The sequence below is a fragment of the Protopterus annectens genome, chromosome 7.part0 (assembly GCF_019279795.1).
Source record: "Protopterus annectens isolate FY-2018-M chromosome 7.part0, PAN1.0, whole genome shotgun sequence".
NCBI lineage: Eukaryota > Metazoa > Chordata > Ceratodontiformes > Protopteridae > Protopterus > Protopterus annectens.
Window position 1 is genome coordinate 859637624 of NC_056739.1, and position 24089 is coordinate 859661712.

At 41.4% G+C, this 24089-nt stretch overlaps 1 protein-coding gene across 1 annotated transcript in view; it reads right to left on the reverse strand.

Moving 5' to 3' along the window:
* Nucleotides 1–24089, reverse strand: part of IPPK (inositol-pentakisphosphate 2-kinase) — an 828159-nt gene that overhangs the window by 573061 nt on the left and 231009 nt on the right. The window contains exon 3 of the mRNA XM_044077413.1: nucleotides 21886–21981. Coding sequence (XP_043933348.1) covers nucleotides 21886–21981 — 96 coding nt within the window. The remainder of the gene's footprint in view (nucleotides 1–21885; nucleotides 21982–24089) is intronic.

Below are 24089 nucleotides of genomic sequence, written 5' to 3' on the forward strand. Positions count from 1 at the left end.
AATGGGTTGGTTTAGGTCATAAAAGACTATCTTAAAGGTCTGATTGCAGCCAAAGACAAAAAAAAAATCTGAAAACCAGCACTAGGAATCTTATTGTATTGTCCTTAGGGGTGAACTAATTGCTACCCTGGAAGGGTGGATGTTTTTGAAACTGTTTTATAGCTTTCAGATGCTGCAACAGATCTTAGCAAAGCTCTGAGTGTGTATTGTACAAGAGCCAGGTGGCCAGATGTGATGTCACTCTATAACCAGCACTGGAAATTACTTTCTTTAAGATATTAGTGAGAGATGACAGAACTCTCACGGCAGTAATTTGTTTTCTGGAATCTGACAGGAAAGATCTGTCACAGATATCTCACACAACCACATACCACATCTTGCCTTGCTGTAGTAAGCAACTTAACTAGGGAACAGTAATTCTTTAGTCAGTCTGGAAAATATAGTGAGATTAGTTAAGTATTTTTTTTTTTTGCATCTGTGTGAATCTATCCAACTGTGTTATTTTTTTTATATCTCCTGTGATTGAAACTCTGGTGTTTATTGTAATTAGATATTCAGTATTCTCTTGTTTTTTATGTTTTTATTTATTATTAAATACTTCTATACCTTTCATGGTGGTTGGTCTTTTAGAGAACACTTTTAACATCTTAAGAGTACTTACTTTAGTGACAATGTGGCTGCTCCTGAAAGCTTTGCTGCATTGGTCAAAATCTACCATTTGTATTCGTATTAATTTTACTCAGCAAAATTGGGTACCCATTAATAGCCTCAGAGTAGCTGACTGGTGGCAGCATAATTACCTTATAGTCTGGGCAGAGGGGACACAGCTGGTAAATCTGTGCCAGCCTTTTGTGTGTGTGTGTGTGTGTGTGTGTGTGTGTGTGTGTGTGTGTGTGTGTGTGTGTGTGTGTGTAGATCAAATATCCTGTGGGTGTGTGAGCTGCTTGGAACAGGGGTAAAAGCTCCAAGAGAGTGAGAGAGAGAGAGAGAGACACAGAGAGAGTGAGCAAAAGAGAGAGAGAGAGAGAGTGAGCAAGAGAGAGAGAGAAAGAGCAAGAGAGAAAGAGCGAGAGAGCAAGAAAAAGAGAGCAAGAAAAAGAGAGCAAGAGAGAGAGATAGTGAGCAAGGGAGAGAGAGTGAGAGACTGAGGGGGGAAGAGAGACAGAGGGAGAGGGAGAATGAGAGAGGAGATTGAGGGAGAATGAGAGAGGAGATTGAGGGAGACAGAGTGAGAGACTGAGTGAGACAGAGTGAGACAGAGTGCGTGAGTGAGAGACAGAGTGCGTGAGTGAGAGACAGAGTGCGTGAGTGAGAGACAGAGTGCGTGAGTGAGAGACAGAGTGCGTGAGTGAGAAAGAGTGAGAGAGTGAGAAAGAGTGAGAGAGTGCGTGAGTAAGAAAGAGTGAGAGAGTGCATGAGTGAGAGTGAGGCAGAGACAGAGTGAGGGGGAGAGAGAGTGGGAGTGAGGGAGAGAGAGTGAGTGAGGGAGAGGGAGAGAGAGGGAGTGAGGGAGAGAGAGAGAGAGAGTGAGGGAGAGAGTGAGGGAGAGAGAGTGAGTGTGAGTGAGAGAGTGTGTAAATGAGAGAGTGTGAGGCAGAGAGCAAGGGTGAGAGTGAGGCAGAGAGAGTGAGGGAGTGAGATTGAGGGGGAGAAAGAGTGGGAGTGAGGGAGAGAGAGCGAGAGAGAGAGAGAGGGGGAGGGAGAGAGAGAGAGAGAGGGAGAGAAAAAGTGAGAGTGAAAGAGAGAGGGTGACAGAGTGAAAGAGTGAGTGATAGAGAATGAGAGTGAGTGAGAAAGAGAGAGGGAGGGGAGAGAGAAATGAGAGTGGGTGAGGGAGAGATGGATTGAGGGAGAGAGTGAGGAAGAGAGTGTGAGAGAAAGAGTGAGAAAGAATGTGAGAGAGAAAGTGAGCGAGAGACAGCAAAAGAGAGAGTGAGAGAGTGAAACAGAAAAAGAGAGGAAGAGAGTGAGAGAGTGAGAAAGAGGGAGGAGAGAGAAGGGGAGTGGGAGGAGAGAAAGGGAGAAGAGGGAGAGGGACGAGCGGGAGAGAGGGAGAGAGAGAGGGATGAGAGAGAGAGAGAGAGAAGGAGAAGGAGAGAGGTAGAGAGAGAGAGGTGGAGGGGAAGGGGAGAGAGAGTGAGAGGGAGAGAGAGAGGGAGTTAGAGGGAGAGACGGAGGGAGAGCAAGACAGAGGGAGGGGGAGAGAGGGAGGAAGAGAGAGCAGGAGGAAGAGAGAGAGAGGGAGAGGGAGAGAGAGAGAGAGAGAGAGAGAAGGAGAGAGGTGGGCGAGAGAGGGGAATGGAGAGAGAGTGAGATGGAGGGAGAAGGGGGAGAGAGGGGAGGGAGAGAGAGAGGAGAGGGAGAGGGAGGAGAGGAGGGGAAGGGAGGAGAGAGAAAGAGGGAGAGAGGGAGAGAGGGAGGGAGAGGGAAGGTGAGAGAGGGAGGGAGAGAGAGAGGGAGGGAGAGACAGGGGGAGACAGGGTGGGAGAAAGGGGGAGACAGAGGGTAAGAGGAAGGGAGGGTGCGAGAGAGTGAGGAAGGGAGAGAGAGAGAGGGAGTGAGAGGGGGAAAAAGAGAGGGGAGGGAGAGGGAGGGATGGAGAGGGGAGACAAAGGGAAGGAAAGGGAGAAGGAGAGAGAGTGAGAGGGAGGGAGAAAGGGGAGACAGAGGGAGGGAGAAAGTGGGAGACAGAGACAGAGTGGGAGAGAGAGGAAGGGAGAGAGAGTGAGAGAGGGAGGGAGAGAGGGAGGGAGAAAGAGAGAGAGAGGAGAGGGAGAGAGAGGAGAGAGAGGGGAGAGAGAGGGAGAGAGAGGAGAGAGAGGAGAGAGAGAGGGAGAGAGAGGGGAGAGAGAGGGGAGAGAGGGAGAGAGGAGAGAGGGAGAGAGAGGGGAGAGAGAGAGGGAGAGAGGAGAGAGAGAGGGGAGAGGGAGAGAGAGAGGGGAGAGGGAGAGAGGGAGAGAGAGAGAGAGAGAGAGAGAGGGAGAGAGAGAGAGAGAGGAGGGAGAGGGAGAGAGGGAGGGGGGAGAGAGTGAGAGATAGAGGGAGAGGGAAAGAAAGAGAGAGAGGGAGAGATGGAGAGGGAGAGATAGAGGGAGAGGGAGAGATGGAGAGGGAGAGAGAGGGAGAGGGAGGGAGAGGGAGAGGGAGGGAGAGGGAGAGGGAGGGAGAGGGAGGGAGGGAGAGGGGGAGAGAGAGGGGGAGAGAGAGAGAGGGGAGAGAGAGAAATAGAAGGAAGGAGAGAGGGAGAGAGAGAGTGAGGGAGGGAGAGTGAGAGAGAGAGGGAGAGAGAGAGAGAGGAAATATTCAGAAAATATTCCATTAACTTCAACTTCTATTTTTTTTTAACTTCTACTATAGTAATGTTCTGTTTTACATTCCCCTTTGTGATATTTTTTATACTGTGAAATTTTCCATATCTGGATGTCTTTACCTCAAGAGAGCTAGAACCATAGGATGGGGGAGGGAGCATCCCCCCAACTTTCACAGCTAGACCATCTTGTCACTTAGAGAAAGAGCTAAAAATTAAGCCTGATCCAGCACTAAGCGAGACAGACTTACGGGGGGGGGGGCACCCTGGCCACAGCGTCTTCTTTAAGGAGGACCCATGAGTGCATCGCACACCAGTGCGGATTAATACACCTATGCGTGCACCGAATTGAAACTGTTCCATTGGCTGAGTGAGGTAAGTGTGTGAGCCAGAGCCTCATCACAACCACCTCATTTTAAGGAGAGTTTTCCACCCCCCGAGTGTATCACTGTTACTTGCGTGTGCGTGAGTGTGAGTGTGTGCATATAAAATGCCCCAGTTGGGTATACTTGATGGTTACTGTTACTCAGGCTCAAACCCTGTACCTTCAGTACAAGAAACAAGAGCCTGAATGCTCTACCCATACCACCACTTGTGATTCAAGGAGTGGAGTCCATAGCTCTCAACTTGTGATTCAAGGAGTTTAGTCCATAGCTCTCAACTGTCTAGGATGTCATAGAATATTTGGCTCATACTTTTGGTCTGTTCCTCTTAAAATTTGTGGTTTCCTGGCAAATCAGTAAAAACTGAATTCACTAAATAATGATAGCCCTTTAAACAGGGAAACACAAGGTAACGCAAAACACTTTATTCTAGCAACTTTCTAAGATTATACAAGCAATGTTTAAAATGTGTCCCTGGTTTTGGGCCTTTGCACCCCCCCCCCAAAATAAATGTTGGCTTTTTCTAGATTTCTTGTGCTGTGAAATTGAGTGATTTAGCTGAGCGTCAAGTGGGTTTTATAAGCAGCTGAGAGCTTCAGGGAAGAGAAGTTTAGTGCTGTTTATGCCAACTCGGTTTCCATTGTTAGTAGCACAACAGGTAGCATACTTGCTTTTTATGCAGAAGGCTGTGGGTTCTACTCCCACAGTATGCAGATGGATAGCTGATACTGTACTGACTTGTACTTTAAAGGGAGTGAATGCCCTCCTTTGGAGGAGCTGTCTAGTAATGATGAACCTGTTAAGCAGTTTGCCATCCACTCCCTATTGCAATATTACTAGCTTATTATTTAATGTAACATAGGCAATTTATTCTTCAAGGGCAACAGGCACTTTACTTGTAGATGAACCAATGAAATATAAAGTTGCTTGCTAGCAGCAACCTCTTCATTAGTTACAGATCCATTTAATATGAAATTATTTAGATGACTTACTTCTGCAGAGATTTTGTATATTTACTGATATTGGTGGATTTGTAATGAGAGATGTTTGAGTGGCCTTTTATGATTGAAATTTTCTGAAATGGGTAGTTTTGCCATTACTGGTTCATACATTTTGCTTCATTGCTTAGTAGAAGACTATTCAAAACTAAAACTACAAATTTAAAACACATTATAACAAGTGGTGCTGTATTACACAAGGAATCTAATTTAATACAATCAGGAAGATGAATCAAAGCCCTAAAAATGTGTAAGGAGCCTACGGTTTTGAAAGCAGCCCAGAGGTAAGCTTAGTCCTCCACTGGCCAGATGTAAAATGAATGTGGGTTTTCATGCCGTTTCAATGAATGTGAGTTTCAAGGGCAAAGAAGTTTACTGCTCATGCTAAACCTGTTTTCATTGCAAGACTGGTTGTTTAGCAAATGGCTTAGTGTTTGTGGTATTTTATTTCAATAGCTGTAATTATTGTAGAAGTAAATAAGAAAACAGTATGCTGACCAGTTTGAACAGCGTTTATGGTAACTGAGGAGAAATAGCCAAGTAATGCCACACTGGAGTGGCTGCAGATGGAGCTGCTGCTGGAGCAGTACGGGGTTGCTGCAGGAGGGGCTGCTCTGGGGGTCCTAATCTATTACCCTGCCTAGGACCCCATTTAACCATGATCCAGCTCTGGTATTTTGCACTGTTACTTACTATAAATGATCAGAAGTTGGAATGAAATGACAAAGTACCAGTTGTAAAAAAATAAGCACTTTCATTCGGTTTGACAAAGGAAACAAAGAGCTTATTATTTTATTTTTTTTTACAACTGACCATTGTTTCATTCCAACTTCTGATATTTTATGGTTTTCACTGCTATTTAATTAATAACAGTCATTTTGTTGAACATGTCAATGCAATTCTGTGGATTGTGGACCTCAACTGAAGTGGCAGCAGCCCAACCGGTTACATTCTGGGCAGTCATTTATGAGATTATGAGGATGATATCAAGGCTTAATGCAGGCAAGAAAAGTACAGTTTTGTACCTACCATAAATGTAGATGTCCGATAGGTATGCATCTGCAGTCCTAACATATGGGTTGTCCTGCCTTAGGCAGCCTCTCGGTCGGCCGGATTCCAAAGTCTGGGTCTGGCCTCGGCTGATGTCGCACTTCACCCGACGTCATAGCTCCTGGGGTATAAAGGCATCAGCCGACGCCATTTTCCTCAGTGTTTCTTGCCCCAGATGCCAGGTGCCCTCTAGGAAGGCTAAATTTGGATAAATGTAGCAAATTCCAAACAGTAGAAAGCAAAAAATATATATACATATATACATAACAAACAAATACACCATAATAGATTCCCCCAGCTAGCTAAAAGAGGAATAATACCCTAGGAATACCACAGAGGGGAAGGAGGGTGGGTAATCCTGACTGCAGATGCATACCTATCGGACATCTACATTTATGGTAGGTACAAAACTGTACTATGTCCTTCAAGGATGCATCTGCAGTCCTAACATATGGGTAGAATACCATAGCCAAACTGGGGGAGGAGGCACTAAGATAATGATGGTGTAGTTAAGATCCCTTGCAAAACAGCAGTTGCAAAACCTGCTCGGGATCTGGAGTATAAAGGAAGATTATAATGCTTGGCAAATGTATGCACGGAGCTCCAAGTAGCAGCTTCTAAAATGTCTTTGGTAGCCACTCCTCGTAGGAAAGCTGTAGTGGTGGCTGTAGCTCTTGTGGAGTGAGGCCTGATATTTTCAGGAGCTGTCTTTCCATGAAATGAGTAGCAGAATCTAATGCAATTTCCTATCCATTTTGAGATTGTCTGTTTTGAAATTGCTTTTCCTTGCACTCCTGTTGCATATGCTACCAGAAGCTTGTCAGTTTTTCTGCTGGCCTTAGTTCTGTCCAGACAGTAGTTCTGTCCAGACAGTAGCGTAGTTGTCTGTGTACATCCAAGGTGTGTAGTAGTCTTTCCCCCCTGTTCTGTGGGTTGGGGAAGAATGTAGGTAAATGTATAGCTTGGTTCAAGGATACCCTGGAGACCACCTTTGGCATAAAAGTAGGATTGGTTCTCAGAGACACTCTATCCTGATGGAAGATAAGGAAAGGCTGCACTGCCATTAATGCCTGTAACTCAGATACCCTTCTTGCTGAAGTGATTGCTAGCAGGAAGGCAGTTTTCCAAGATAAGAACTGTAAGTCTGCAGTTGCTGCTGGTTCAAAAGAGGGAAGTGTTAATTTTTCTAGCACAAAGTTGAGATCCCATGCAGGTAGAGGTGGTTTCCTTGGAGGCTTTACGTTTTTGATTCCTCTCAAGAATTGCCTGAGGAGAGGATGAGAGAAGACAGGAGGATCCATGTTGTACTCTGCTGAAATTGCTGATGCATGAATCTTAATGGAGGAGTAGGACAGGCCACTGTGGAACAGTTCTGCTAAGTATTCCAGGATGTGTGCTAGGTTTGCCAGTGTGACATTCTCTCCCTTTTCTGCACTCCAAATGAGGAATCTTTTCCATTTGGCTGAGTATGTTTTCCTTGTAGAGGGTCTGCGAGCCTCCAGAATAATGTCCTTAACCCTCTGAGATAAATCAGGTTGGTTTTGTTTTATGCAATTTTCCAAGCAGTTAGCTGCAGCGTTTTCAAGTTTGGATGCAGGGTCTTGTAGTTGTTCTGCGTTAGAAGTAAGGGGCATAGAGGTAGAGGCCATGAGTGCGTCCGAGACATGCTTCTCAGTAGCGGGTACCAATGTTGTCTTGGCCAGTCTGGAGCTATCAGGATTACCTTTGGCTGTTCCTCCCTGATCTTCAGTAGGACTTTGTACATCAAAGGAAGAGGTGGAAAGGCATATGCTGTCAGAGCCTCCCAGCTGAAAGAAAGGGAGTCCACCCTCCAAGCAAGTGGGTGGTATACTCTTGAGCAGAATTTCTTCAATTGGTGGTTGTGTGGGGAGGCGAACAGGTCTATCTCTGGCATTCCCCATTTCTTTGTTATGGTTTTGAAGATATCTGGATGCAGCATCCATTCGTGAGCATCCGTGGTAGTTCTGCTTAAGCTGTCTGCTAGTGAATTCTCTTTTCCTGGTACAAATCTGGCCTGCAGTTGGATGTTGAGATTCAGGGCCAAGTTCCACAGGTCCATTGCCATCCGGCATAGAGGATATGAGTGTGTACCTCCCTGTTTGTTGATGTACCACATGACTGTGGTATTGTCCGTCCTTATCAGCAGGTGTCCCTGATGGAGGAATGGTCTGAATGCCTCGATTGCATGTTTCACTGCCAGCATCTCCTTTAGATTTATGTGTAGATTCTGCTGGTCTTGGGACCATAGGCCTTGGATACACTTGTCTTCCATGTGCGCCCCCCAGCCTAGGTCTGAGGCGTCCGTGGTAATGGTCTGCCTTGGATGTGGTTTGTGGAAAGGCAATCCTCTGTTTATCTGACAGGCTTGAGCCCACCACAGGAATTCTTTTTTCAGACATGGAATGATTGGTATCTGGGCTTCTAGACTGTGTTTGTGTTGAGACCATACATTCCTTAGGTACCATTGTAGCTTTCTCATATGCAGCCTGGAATGTGGGATCAATATTATGCAGGATGCCATGTAACCTAGGGCTTGCAGGACTTTCCTTGCAGTAAGCTGAGTTTGTGTTGTTAATGCCATGAAGTAGAGAGGTAGTTGCTTTTGTTTTTCCTCTGTGAGAAAAGCCATCTGATTTATTGTATCCAGCTCTGCCCCCAAAAATGTTATCCTTTGGGATGGTACTAGTCTTGACTTTTGAATGTTGACTGTGTATCCCAAGGCTTGCAGCAGTTGCATGACATCGGCCAAATCCTTTAATAATTTTGTCTTGTTGTCCGCTTGTATTAGGCAGTCGTCCAGGTATGGGTAAATCTGAATTCCCTGAAGCCTGCAATGAGCAATTACTGATGCCAGGCATTTCGTGAATACTCTAGGCGCAGTAGATAAGCCAAAGGGCAATGCTGAGAATTGATAATGCTCTGATCCTGCAAGAAATCTGAGGTGTCTTCTGCAATCTGGTCGTATAGGGACGTGCAGGTATGCCTCCTTGAGATCTAGAGTCACCAGCCAAGACTCCTTGCCCAACATGGGAAGAAGCTGCTGTAAGGTCAGCATTTTGAATTTTGGAACAATGAGATAAGTGTTCAGTGCGGACAAGTCGAGAATAGGCCTCCATTGATTTTCTTTTCTTGGTACAAGGAATAGTCTGGAGTAAAATCCTTGGCCTTGTTCCATAGGTGGTACCTTTTCTATTGCTCTCATTCTTAGTAAACTGTTGATTTGTTTTAGAGCCTCTGTTTTTTGGCTTGGTGGAAGGTTTGGCATTCCTCTCTTTTTTGGTTGAGTGTGGAAGTGAAACCTGTAGCCCTTGTCTATTGTTTGTAAAGTCCATTTGTCTCCTGTAATGTAATGCCAGTTTTCTGAAAATAAGGCTAGCTTTCCGCCCAAGGGCACTTCCAGTTGTTCCCTGGTAGGCAGAATCAGAGCCAAGTCATTGTGTCTGTCCTGTGGAAGTGGTTGTAGTCGCAGCTGTGGCAGCACTTCTCTGGTTGGCAGGTTACCATTGACGACCCCTGTCGGCACCCCTTGATTGACTTCTGCCTCTTGGGCGTCTATTTCTGCCTCTCTGTGCTCTGGAGGTGTCTGGAAAGGACCAATTCTTTGAGGGCCAATTTCTGCTAAACCTCGGAGGTTGGACCTGCAAAAAATCCTTGACTGTTTGGACAGATTTTGCTTTTTCTTCCACTTTCTTTAGAACCTCCTGTGCAGGGGAGCCAAACAAACTTTGTTTCTCCATAGGAGCGTCTAGGAGTTTAGACTTAACATGGTCTGGTAAGGATTGTTCTTTTAACCAGGCATGCCTTCGAATCACTGCTCCAGTCATAGCTGATCTAAAAGAAGCCTCCAGTGCATCATAGCCACATTTTAAAAAGTGATTACTGACCTGCTGAGAGTTATGTACCAAATCCTGAAGGGACTTGCAGTCTATAGGTTCAGGAGAGGCCAGCTTTTTATTTAGCTGGTCTAACAAAAATTCCTGGTACTGTATCATGTGAAATTGACAGTTTAAAGCCCTGGCAGAAAGAGTAGCAGATGTATAAACCTTTTTACCCCATCTCTCTAATGCTCTAGATTCCCTTTCAGAGGGAAGAGGGTTTTTGGCAGAGGCAGCTGCAACACCTTTAGGGCCCTGAGAAATGGTTTCTGGGTCTGCAACATGAGCCTTATACAAGTGGTAATGAGAGTCAGGGACCCTGTAATATCTGTCAGGTTTGGCAGGGGCCGGAGGAAGAGAATCAGGTGTAGTACTGGCACCATTATATGCATCATCAACAACTGATAGTACAGGTGGTATGGCTAAAGGCCTATGCTGTGGTAAGTGTAAAAAAGTCCTTAGCCGTTTTCTAGAATCAGAAAAATCTTGGCCCTGCCATTGGAAGTGTTCCCTCATTGAGTGAAGGGTTTCCCCAAATGAAAATTCTTCGGGAGGTGAAGCAGAAGGAATGGAATCTTCTGCATCAGAATCCTCATAAGGTGAGTATGGACCTTCCTGATGGTCAGATAACTCTGAACCGTCCGAGGAATAGTCCGAAGAGAGAGGTTCAGGGGGTTCAGTCCTAGGCCATTTATCAGGAGGGGGTTGAGAGGCCCTGTCTGGGTGAGGTTGGGATCCCCTGATCAAAGAAATAAGGTCCTCAGCAAGGCTGAGAATCTGGGAACTTGAGGTAGGCCTGTGAGAGGGAGCCTTTGTAGGTAAGGCCTTGGAAATTCTGGCTGCTTTAGCCCTAGAGAAAGTCTTGATAGACATAGAGGCAGGGGGTCTTGCAGCCCCACGTGCAGGAGTAGAGATGTCCAACGGAATAGTGTCAGACAAATCGTGGGTGTCTGCTTCTGCAGCAGTAATGTCTGTAGCTGATTCAGCCATGGCCTGTGTGGCCTCGGTTATCGGAGGCATGCTTTCGGCCGAAGGGAGAACCGAGGTCTCGGTTTCAGCCGAAACCGAGACACTCGCGGTAGGCCTAACCGTGGTTTCGGCCGAAACCGCGGGCTGCGAGTGTCGGTCCTTTTCCTTGCGTTTTTTAGCTAAATGAGTAGTCAGAGTTTCCGACGGCATTTTATATGCAAAAGTGGAGCCAAAAAACTCTTCTGCGAACTCCGACCGACGTCTGAGTGTCTGTCGGTTGAAGGAAGCGCAGGCTAAACAAGCTGATACGTCGTGGTCTGGGCCTAAGCAAGGAAGGCAGTAAGAGTGGAAATCCTTATGAGGTATTTGTTTCCCACAAGTTAAACAATTATTTACTTTGACATCGGCTGAGGCAAGAAAGAGTCCCCAACGGGGTACTTAGCTTTTTTAGAAGTCTTCGGTAGTAGAAATCTCTGGATCTGACCGACCGGCACTTGCGAACAGCTTCTGCTTCGGGCACCGCGCGGCAAGAAAGACTGAGGAAAATGGCGTCGGCTGATGCCTTTATACCCCAGGAGCTATGACGTCGGATGAAGTGCGACATCAGCCGAGGCCAGACCCAGACTTTGGAATCCGGCCGACCGAGGGGCTGCCTGAGGCAGGACAACCCATATGTTAGGACTGCAGATGCATCCTTGAAGGACATCTGGAATAACTTTGCTGTTATTGTGTTTTCAAAAGGTAATACAGTTTCTTCCTTGCCTTAACTCATTTTTTTTTGTATTAATGCAAGTTGGCCTCAGTTTTGTTAGATTTTTGAAGTCATGCCAGAAACATTAATTTACTTAAAAGAACAATAAAAAAATACGGTGTAATTTTTATTCTGCTTATAAAAAGTTAGAGCTTCTTACCTGACTTTAAGCCTTCAGTTAGTTTATTATTGTTGTTATTTTTCAAGTTGCCCAGTTTCTTGAACTTTTTTTAATTTAACTGAACAAATAAAAAAAATGCAACAGGTCGAGCTTGAAAGTGGTAAACAGCTTTTGCTCACAGTTCTTATTTAAACTTCAAAATGTCATAGCTCAAGGGATAAACCCCAAAAATTAATGGGTCGGGATAAAGATCAAAGTTTCAGAATCAGGGGCAGATTTTAAGATTGTTCTTGTATGGTTTGTTGAGAGAATAACAGGTTTTGCATTAGCCTGCATTTTCTGAAGGATATGAAGTCTAGAAGTCTGAAACTCGAGTGTTCATCATTATTGAAGTTTTGCAATCCTCATAAATTTGCCAGAAAATCACACATTATGAGGAACAGCCCAAAAATGAGACAGAATCAGGGATAGTCAAACATATGCTCTGATCTCTCAACCTCTTAGGGCAAGAATCGGGAGAAAGTGTGAAAGGCTCAAAATCATGGGCAAATTTTAAGCTTTACTCTGGACACCAAAGCAATGGATGAAGGTAAAACAGTTATCACATTACCTTGACCTGGCCAAGTCTTTTGACACAATATTCTTCTTTTGTACTATTCCTGAGTAGGGTAATCTAGGAGCAAACACTTTCTGCACTAGCTGGATTGCTAACTTGCTCACAGGATGCAGGAGATCAAAATAGGGGAAGTTACATCTAGAAAGAGACCAGTCACCAACGGACTCCCTCAAGGTTCGGTGCTGAGACTTTCTTTTTGGCATACACATCTCAAAAGTAAAAGGAAATACCAAAGGCCTTTGGCAGACATGACTGCAAGCTACAAGCAGTTATTGAATCCCCAAATGACTTAATCATCATGCAAGAAGGTTTGTCCCAAACAATAACTGGTGCCAGAATCAGGAAATGTTAATTCAAGCACCAAAAGGGAAAATGGCTAAACTTAATGTCCTCCGAGTGAACCTACATTGTGGTAGTAAATCAGTTTTACAAAATTGCCCTTTTTTAGATCACTAAGTGCCGCCCCACTTCAGCATCTTCCGGTGCCTCTGCTTTACCTGCATTTCTCTTTGAATATCTTTGGGGCTGCATTTTTTTGTACCGATTAATTTAGCTTTCTCCTTTGCATAAACATTGCTTCATATCAGATCTCGCTTTCTTTCCCTGTGTCCATATTTCTTTTTTATACCTTTCAAAAATCTTTATATTTTGTTCTTTATACTTTTGCACATCCTCAGTTGCTTCTTTTTTCAAAGAGCTCAAGGTTTCTTGGTCTATGTAATGTTTTTCCAAAAATTTTTATTTGGTCTGGTTAGCAGTTTTGGAAGATTTGGTCTGCTGTAATTTTCCTTAAGATCTTCCATCCAAAACTGTATTCTCTATATCTCTAAGTCCTTCTCCCCAGTTCATCTTTAACCTTTTCCACACTCATTTATAACCTTTTCTACTCAAGTCATTTATATCACCCTTAGATGCATAGCCCTTAAAGTATCCCTTCATCTTGGGTAACCCTATGTTCTTTTGAAAGAATCAGCTTATTCCACTTACCTCTTGCTGTCTTCCCTTCCCAAATAAATTCCTTCAACTCTATTAGTTATCCACAACTTCCACTCTGGTTGATAAAAAAATATGCCTGACCTGTATGAAAGACCAAGCAGATTAAAAACATCTTTACTGCTTGCATCTTACTACCCACATCCGTAACCAACAGCTTCCAGTTCCTAAAGTTTTGTATCATCTTAGTTTGGTCTCTTCCCAGATATCCTTAGCCACCATAATGGAATTCTTTTTAATCTATACACCTTAACACTTCAGCTTCTATTCTCATAAGCATAAGTACTTCTGAGTCAATTAATGCATGGGTACATAGCCTTCCTCTACAGCCTTTGTTTTAGCTTCATTTGTTTTATATCCCACTAATATGCCATAATGACAAAACATCCATTTCTGGGTTTACGAATACAAAAATATTCTTCTGTGAACAGACAAAACTAAAAAGGGGGGAACAGGTTAGGTATTGGTGACATGGAAGTTGTTAAAATGTGCAAAGATGTCCACTCCAATGGCACGTCAGTCCTACCAGAAGAATATAGGAGGCTATTTCATCCTAGGCTTTTGCCTCACAAAGAAAACAAGATTTCTTTGCTAGAGCTAGAATACACCTGCACAAAAAATAAAAAGGAATATCCATGGCAGGAGAGTGGTCCCTGAAGGCATTTTTTATGCTGGCCTTCTGTGAACACCTGACAACAGGTGCCAAGCTCTGAAGCACACAATAATTCTACAGAACTCTAAGCTCTTGAGAGTCGGAAATGTTTGTATCCTGTTGCTGGCCACACACAGGGACAGTGGTACTAGGGACACAGGAGAAGATGTCAAAGCTGTGGAATGACAAGGTTGTCCTTGCAAAGATGCCTTCAGGCCCTTGTATGAATGATGTGGAAGGCCCTTGTATGAATGATGTGGACTGGAAAAAGACTTCAGATACACTGCCTTGAAAAACATAAGCAGCATTTTATCCACTTTATACTGGCCCCCAGAACAATCACTTGCTCTTCTAGATAATGATTACATCTTGGAAATTAGCATGTCCCTTACCCCAAGACCAAAAAGTTGTTATTCTGTAATGATCTTAGAATACCAGACTTTCAGAGCAGAGTCTTCATTAAACAAGGCATTATGAATATGCTGAAATGCTTCATAGTTCTCACCAAGGTAGAATGAACACTGAAGCTTAAAATAATTGAGTGACATCAACCATAGGCATTTGTGCTGGTACTTTTTTCCTAGGGCTGCTTTAACCTTAGAAAGACTTCCAAAAATAATAGGCAAAAAGATTAAAATACAGAAAAGCAGCAATACAGCAAGCTCTACAAAACAGCAGAAACATTTCCACTTTGCATGCTTAACATAGCTAAAAATATGGCCTTATGAAGCAACAGACAGACTTCCAGTTGGTACAGCAGGTCACCTCTCCATGCCATATCTACCAATGTCTGTGGCAAAGGGAAAGTATGGCCCTGCAAAGTGACAGCCAAAGCTGCTGAAGTCAGTCAGTTCTTCCCTAACCTTATGCAAACGTAACTTAGACCAAGGGATAGGAAATCACTAATGTACCTCTGATTTGGCACCTACATCTTTAATGGACATGGGCAGTTTCTGAATACTTTACCTGTACAAGCCTACACTCTAACTGTAAAATTCCTTGGGATATTAAAACATGTCAGCAATATTTTGGTAAATTTGGGGAAAGATTGGTTAGGATTTAAAAAAAAAAGCAAGCTCTTGGACCAATAGCCTAGTAACCACCTATGAACAAAGTCAGATGCCCTTCTACAATTCATCTCCCACTCACTGTGTATTAAACTACAAGCAGTGGTAAATACCTGGAGACTGTCAAACAAAACTGTAATTATAAAGGGCATTTACTAAACAACACAGGAGTAACAGCAGTAAGATACTAGGGTTATGCTCAAGCAAGGCTGAGACCCTTGGATGCTTGGAAAAAGCTGACCAGATGACATTAGTGGAAAGACTTAAATGGAAATAATACCACAAAGATCCTCACAGAAAAAAGCCAAGTTATTTCTGTTGTCTCCAAAGCCCACAACTACCTTATTTCTAACAATTACTTAGACATTCTAAGTTCGATTTAAAGTTTTGTTTTTGTGGGGGAAGGGGGAATGGCCCCACTCCTGCATCCCTGACCTTACTATAACAAATGCTACAGTCAGTATCTATTATCTACGGAATAGGAATAAATTCCCCCTTGAAATAACCCTCTCCTAACATGGCTAAATTGACTAAATGAGTTGGGAAAACTACATTTAATGACCTGGCCTTTGCAGAAGTGGACTACAACTAGAACACCATCACAAGCTTATAATTAGCAGCTCTTCCACCACTGGCATTACTGAATTTTTCTCACTTAAGAAAAAAAAAATCTCTTTTCTAAATCAAGATGCAAATGATGCATTAAAAGCACATACAATTTTGTACACCATGCATCCCTCTCTGTTGCAACAGTTCTGTGCAGCCAAAGCAATACTGCAAAGATCCTTTTACTAACCTACCTTCCAGGTGAGATTTCTCACACATCATTGACAAAACTAAGCTGGCACCTTCTTTTCAGTGAACACAATAGATAAATGTATATATATATTACATAAGAAAATGAATATATAAACCTAATTTCCGATTCCCATATTTGTTTACTATGGTACAGTCTATCAGATCATGGCCAGAAAAACAGTCTAGGATCAGTCTAGTTAGCTGCTTGTTAAATAAGGGAAGGTGGGGGGAGGGGGGAAATCACCACCAAACAGTGGCACACTTATGTTGCATACAATATGGGTTCCCTATTGATTTGTAGACAGAACAAGGAAGCAGAGCCAAACCACCATGACTGTACAGGATGACCACAATAATGCTTCGATAAGATGCAAAAAATCTTTATTGAAGAGCTCAAAGTAAGCGTTTTCACGACCTCTGTGGTCGCTTCATCAGACTATATCAAACCAACAGATTCTCTGCTTAAGTGCATATACCAATTAGCAGCATTTCAGTTAATTAAATCATTAAAAAGACAGTACATAAAGACAGTATACAATAAACCATAGATAAAATAACATAATATAAAAATGTATACAAGACATGCTAAATAACTAATAACTGCCTTAATCAAAATATATAACATATATGCATGAATGTGTATAAAAAATGTGTATGCAAAATGTATATAAAGTATAAAAATATATGTATATATCTCATTAATGTGTTAAAGTTCTGGCTTTAAGAAACGGCTTCAAAGAGACCATTTCAGTAATACCAGGTGGTGTGTATGCATTTAATTTAAGGATCCACTGTTGTTCTAAGGCTTCAGTGAGATTCTTAATATCACCACCTCTCTTCCCTTCTACCAAAATATCCAAAACAAAGAATTTAAAAATATGTAAACTACCTTCTTGTTCTATATGTTTATAAAGAGCACTAGTAGTTTTACAATTATTAATGTCCCTATAATGTTCTTGAATGTGCTCATTAAGCATACGGTGCGTCTTGCCTATATAGTAAGCATTGCATACTGTGCAAAAGGCAAAATAAACAAAGTTTTTAGTCTTACAATCAGCATAATGTGTGGCCATTATTTCAAACTTTGGAGTTGTATGAGTATATTTAAGGCAGGAATAAACGTATTGACAAGCCGTGCAATTCCTGCACATACAAGTACCTTTCCTTTGTGGCATCCTAGTGTAACCATTCTGTCTGTCTAAATAACATAGCTGACATTTAAGATTTGTCTTATTTTTAAAAGCAAACCAGGGTGTATCATCCAGTAGTCCGTCTAATTCACCTATAGTCTTTAAAATATTCCAGTTCTGTTTAAACACATCACAAAATATCCCAATGTCCCCAGTATATGTGAGTGGAAATCCAAGTTTATTTTGTTCACTAAAGTCTTGTTGTATATTATGATCTACTTTATCCATAAACAAAGGTTTGCCTCTGGAAAACCTTTCTACCATTAGTTCAGATACTTGTGTACAAAACATCTTATCTGAATAACCTCTACTGTTGAAATCATTCCCTAAATTATCCAATGCCGACCGACATTGGACATCATCATTGTGGAGTCTCATAGTTCTCAGTGTCTGTCCTCTTACTACATTTTTGCTAACACATTTAGGATGCATGCTGCTTCTATGCAGCAATGCATTTCTCCTAGTGGGTTTCCTGTATATACTGGTTTGAATACCTAAGATGTCACTTTTCTTAAGTTTGACATCTAAAAGATCTATTTCTTCCAAACACACTTTGCTGGTAAACTTAAGGAACGATGTAGTGGTATTCAAAAACTCAATGATAATGTTTAACTCATCAAGCGTACCTGCCCACAGGAGAAAAAAGTCATCCACAAATCGGATGTACCACTTCAAATGTTGTTGAAAGGCTGGGTGGGTCACAAAGAGGTATTTTCCCATTCTGAAAGGGCTAGACTGGCATAGCTATTGGCACAAGAAGTCCCCATAGCTACGCCAATCTTCTGAAGGTATATATCGCTACCAAAGCAAAAAATATTATTCTCCAATATAATCTCGAACATGGAACATATCAAATTCACTTTATCACTAGAATAAAATAGCTTGGAGCATAATAAATGTTTAATATTCTGAATACCCCAAGCAGTGGGGATCACAGTGAATAGCAATGTAATATACACGGTAACAAAAAAAATATTGTTCTGTGGTGTTCCTAATTACATCATATAGTTTATGCAAAAACATGTTGGTATCTTTTAAAACATTGCTACAAGTCTCAAGTACTGGTTGTAAAGCCTTTTCCACATAAATTGACAAAGGCTCAGTTATCCTTCAATCATCACAGACACTATCAGAAATAGCTTTAGCTTGTATAGGAGTAATTTTTTTGATAAGTATCAGCATCATTCAATAATAAAAGCATTTGTGAAAGGTATAAATCTTTATTAAGTACTACTACCCCTCCCCCTTTATCAGCGGGTTTGATTTCAATGGATTGTAGGTGTTTCAACTCATAATGCATCATTCTCAGTTTTCCTCAGATTATAGTAACCACAGTGAGTAGACCCATGGTGGTGGTGCTGCGGTAGCGTTGTCGCCTCACAGTAAGATGCCGTTCGGTTCGATTCTCAGCTAAAGCGTCTTCTGCGTGGAGATATGCGTGAATGGGCGTACCTTTGTTGAAGGTTGTGTGTCAGGGCTGGTAACTCGGCACGTAAAAATCAACTACCAATCATTAGCGAACCAGAGTTCTGCTGTGGTGACCCCTAACCGGGAAAAGCCAAAAAGACACAAACAAACATAGCAACCACAGAGAGTCCCATCTACAAAACTATGTCTAATCTCAGCCTCACATACTGCAACAAAGGTATCAACTACCAGATGCATTTTTGGAACAAAACTACTAGGTTTTAGAAAAAGTTGGACATACAGTACCAGAAATCAAACCCGCTGATAAAGGGGGAGGGGTAGTAGTACTTAATAAATTAATAAATTCTAAATGAAGGAAGAATAATGGAGGAATTGTTTAAATATTTTATCGTTGATACACCTTTGTACCCCTTTATTTATGGACTACCTGAAGTCCATAAAAATCTTCATACCCCCCCCCCCCGATGAGACCTATCGTCTCCAGCAGAGGCTGGATAACTGAGAATTTGTCAATTTATGTGGAAAAGGCTTTACAACCAGTACTTGAGACTTGTAGCAATGTTTTAAAAGATATCAACATGTTTTTGCATAAACTATAAGATGTAGTTAGGAACACCACAGAACAATATTTTATTGTTACCATGGATATTACATCGCTATTCACGGTGATCCCCAATGCTTGGGGCATTGAGAATATTAGGCATTTATTATTCTCCAAGCAATTTTATTCTAGTGATAAAGTGAATTTGATATGTTCCATGTTAGAGATTATATTGGAGAATAATATTTTTTGCTTTGGTAGCGATATATACCTTCAGAAGATTTGCGCAGCTATGGGGACTTCTTGTGCCAATAGCTATGCCAATCTAGCCCTGGCAGAATGGGAAAATATCTCCTTTTTGACCCACCCAGCCTTTCAACAACATTTGAAGTGGTACATCCGATTTGTGGATGACTGTTTTCTCCTGTGGACAGGTACGCTTGAGGAGTTAAACATTTTCATTGAGTTTTTGAATACCACTACATCGTTCCTTAAGTTTACCAGCAAAGTGTCTTTGGAAGAAATAGATTTTTTAGATGTCAAACTTAAGAAAAATTACATCTTAGGTATTTAAACCAGTATATACAGGAAACTCACTAGGAGAAATGCATTGCTGCACAGAAATTTGTTAGCAAAAATGTAGTAAGAGGACAGATACTGAGAACTATGAGACTCCACAACGACGATGCCCAACTTTGGTCGGCATTGGATAATTTAGGGAATGATTTCAACAGTAGAGGTTACTCAGATAAGATGCTTTGTACACAAGTATCTGAACTAATGGTAGAAAGGTCTTCCAGAGGCAAACCTTTGTTTATGGATAAAGTAGATCATAATATACAACAAGACTTTAGTGCAAAAATAAACTTAGATTTCCACTCACATATACTGGGAACATTGGGATATTTTGTGATGTGTTTAAACAGAACTGGAATATTTTAAACACTATAGGATGATACACTCAGGTTTGCTTTTAAAAAGAAAAATCTTAAAACATCAGCTATGTTATTTAGACAGACAGAATGGTTACACTAGGATGTCACAAAGGAAAGGTACTTATATGTGCAGGAATTGCACGGCATGTCAATATGTGCATTTCTGCCTTAAATATACTCATACATCTCCAAAGTTTGAAATAGTAGCAACACATTATGCTGATTGTAAGACTATTTTATTTTGCCTTTTGCACAGTATGCAATGCTTACTATATAGGCAAGACGAACCGTATGCTTAAAGAGAGCATTCACGAACATTATAGGGACATTAATAATTGTAAAATTACTAGTGCTCTTTATAAACATATAGAACAAGAAGGTAGTTTACATATTTTTAAATTCTTTGTTTTGGATATTTTGGTAGAAGGGAAGAGAGGTGGTGATATTAAGAATCGCACTGAAGCCTTAGAACAGTAGATGCTTAAAATTAAATGCATACACACCACCTGGTATTAATGAAATGGTCTATTTGAAGCCTTTTCTTAAAGCAAGAACTTTAAAACATTAATGAGATATATACATATATTTTTATACTTTATATACATTTTACATACACACTTTTTATACACATTCATGCACAATGTTATATATTTTGATTAAGGCAGTTATTAGTTATTTAGCATGTCATATACATTTTTATATTGTTATTTTTATCTATGGTTCATTGTATACTATCTTTTTAATGATTTAATTAACTTAAATGTTGCTAATTGGTATATGGGCGGTGGTGGTGCTGCAGTAGCATTGTCGCCTCACAGTAAGACGCTGACCGGTTCAACTCTCAGCTAGTGCGTCTTCTGCGTGGAGACGTGCGTGAATGGGCTTACCTTCGTTGAAGGTTGTGCATTAGGGCTGGCAACTCAGCACGTAAAAATCAACTGCCAATCATTAGCGGACCGGAGTTCCGCTGTGGCGACCCCTAACCGGGAAAAGCCGAAAGACACAACAATAACTTAAGCAGAGAATCTGTTGGTTTGATGTAGTCTGATGAAGTGACCACAGAGGTCGTGAAAGCGCTTACTTTGAGCTCTTCAATAAAGATTTTTTGTATCTTATCGAAATATTATTGTGGTCATCCTGTACAGTCGTGGTGGTTTGGCTCTACTCCCTTGTTCTGTATTGTTGTTTGCTCCGAGCCTTTCCTCTGCAGTTGTTGGTACATTGTAGACAGCTTAGGTTGTCGAATGCGTATTCATCGACACCTAAGCGTTGAATGCTTAAAATAGCGAACGGCCTCATCATCGAATTCTTTCTTTGGGAAAGAATTTACGTGGCCGTTCTCGGAGATTTGCCCTTTCCCCGATGTAGAGCGGTCTCAGAGTTGGTATATTTAGTTGGGGGGGGGGCAAAGCCCCCCACTATGTTTGGGTGTGTTTGTTTATTTTGTTTGTGGATGGCCAAGTGAATTCTTTCCCTAGGAAAGAATTCGATGATTTGGCCGTTCGCTGTTTTTAGCTTTCGACGCTTAGGTGTCTATGATTTTGTATTCAACAACCTAAGCTGTCAATGTTATGATACAGATGCATAACGTGGACTAATTGAGATGACATTACGTTTTGCTGTCTTGTTGAAGTGAGACTTAGAAAAGCTATGTACATTTGCTATCCAGATAAGACAAGGACATACCTAACATGAATTTTCCTTTTAGCTAGTGATACCAGGTTCTGCATGCTTTCTTAATTCTTGGTCAACATGTGCTGAATACTTCTTAAACAGTTATATACCTAAGCAATTGGCATATCCTCAAACAACTACTCATCACGAAATGCTTCATTCTCTTCATACTTAAAATATATGTGGACAGTCTACTCCTATGGTATCACAACATTCAAAAAAAAAGGCAAGAAAACTGCACTACAGACTGAAAGAACTATAAAAAGAGATGACAGATTTGATACATTATGACTAAGAATAAGGAAACTGACACCTAAAATCAACCTACCAGTAAAATTGCAATTTGATATAAAACTGCAACTTTTTATGTAATTCGCTACAACTACATTCAGAAACTTAAGTGAGTTGTCAGTTTGATTTTAAACTTTAATCTAGTTTGCCAAAATTTCACCTTGAAAATTCAGCTACTCAAAATATGTACAGTTATAAGCTGTGAGATGGTTTAAAATACATTACCCCATAGTGAACATAGTTTTCTCCAAGAAAAGGCCTCATGATGTGTTTACCAAAGTCTACTGTATTCTGCAAATGGCGCAATATTTCTTCACACGTCTGGAAAATAAAATAAACTTGTTACACCTTTGCAGACTTGTCCCAAATGGAATGTAGAAAAGCTACCAGAAGAACCCTCCATAACAGCTCACGGTCCAGAAAATTTGCTTGCAGCTTGATGGACATTTAAAAATGCACAATGTTTTAATACAAAATCAGACATTTAAAACTATGTTCAGTGCACATTAAGAAAAAACATAAAATATACATTTAAATATGATTAAATAACCTTATGAAAATATATACCTATTACTTGTAAGAATGTGCTGCACGTGTATCCCCAATATATTAAGTATATTCAAAGAGTTGTATTTAATTCCTGATGAATGTGTCACCTAGGATATATATTTTTTTTAAATTCTAAGCAATGCTGGACAAAATAACAATTAAGACTGAAGATAAAGCTGCAAACCCCGCATCCATTCTAACACCCACATGTCACTTGACTTACTTGCACTTCCAGACTGCTCCCAAGAAATGCAACTCTGGTCTGAGTGGTCATGTCTGGATTAACAAACTTAAAATACCCAAATAAATACAAAATCTCCCAAAATCTTCCACAGTTTTCATACTGAAAAAATGTGTAAATTTAAAACTGCAATACAGCCAGTACAGTAGAGTCAATTATCCAAACTAACTGGGACCTAGGATATTTTGGATAATCAGACTGTTCGGACAATCAAACATATAATTGAACTGCATAAAAAAAGTACAGTTGTGTACACTTACCATAAATGTAGATGTTCAAGTGTATTCACTGTTGCAGTCATTACATTTGGGTAATCTGCTGACAGGTTGCCCTCAGTCGGCCTGAATTCCAAAGTCTTGGGTCCTGCGTCGGTTGCTGTCTTCTCTTCCATGACGTCAGGTCGTCAAGGGTATAAAACATGCAGCCGACGCCATTTTCTTTAGTTTTTCTTGCCCCCAATGTCAGGTGCCCCCAAAAAGGTAGCAATATTCTAAATATATATATATATATATATATATATATATATATATATATATGTATGTATACATGCATCAATATAAAACTTTACCTTCATCTACAAGCAAATACACCACATATATGTTGTAGAAGATAGATAAGGAAAGATGCACTGTAGAATGACAGGGGGATGGCTGGAGGGTAACCTGGACTGCAACAGTGAATACACTCGAACATCTACATTTATGGCAAGTGTACACAACTGTACTATGTTCTTAGTGTTTCACTGTTGCAGTCATTACATTTGGGTAGAATCCCAAAGCTATGGTTGGGAGGCTGGAGCTAAACCGCATTAGGTGAGGCTATAAGGTCCTGCAGCACTGCAGTGGCAAAGCCTGCCCTGGACTTAGAGTAGAGAGGCAAATGGTAATGTTTTGTAAAGGTGTGAACAGAACTCCAAGCAGCAGCCTCTAGAATGTCCTTGGTTGGTACTCCTCTGAGGAAAGGCTGCTGAAGTAGCTGCAGCCCTGGTGAAGTGAGACCTAATGCCCTTGGGCACAGGTTTGCCATGGTGTAAGTAGCAGAAACGGATGCAATGGCTTATCCACTTTGAAATTGTCTGCTTTGAAATAGCCTTTCCTTCTGATCCTGCAGCATATGACACTAGTAATTGTTCAGTTTTTCTTAGAGCTTTAGTCCTGCTCAAGTAGAATCTTAGCTGCTGTGTACGTCCAAGGAATGCAGAATTCTCTCCCCTTTGTTCTGCGGATTTGGATAAAAAGTTGGCAGATGAATTGTTTGGTTATGAGCCACACTGGAAATGACCTTAGGCATAAAAGTAGGATTTGTCCTCAGACACCCTGTCTGGGTAAAATATGATGAAAGGCTCTACAGCCTTGAGGGACTGTAGCTCTGAAACTCTTCTTGCTGAAGTAATTGCTAGCAGCAGAGCTGTCTTCCATGATAAGAACTTTATATCAGCTGTAGCAGCTGGTTCAAATGGAGGCAGGGTGAGCTTTTCCAACACATAATTGAGGTCCCATGCAGGTAAGGGTGATCTTCTAGGAGGCCTTAAATGTTTGGCTCCTCTAAGATACGGCTTTAGTAAAGGATGAGAAAAGATTGGTGGCTCTGTATTGTAATGAGCCGAAATGGCAGAGGCATGGATTTTGATTGATGAGAA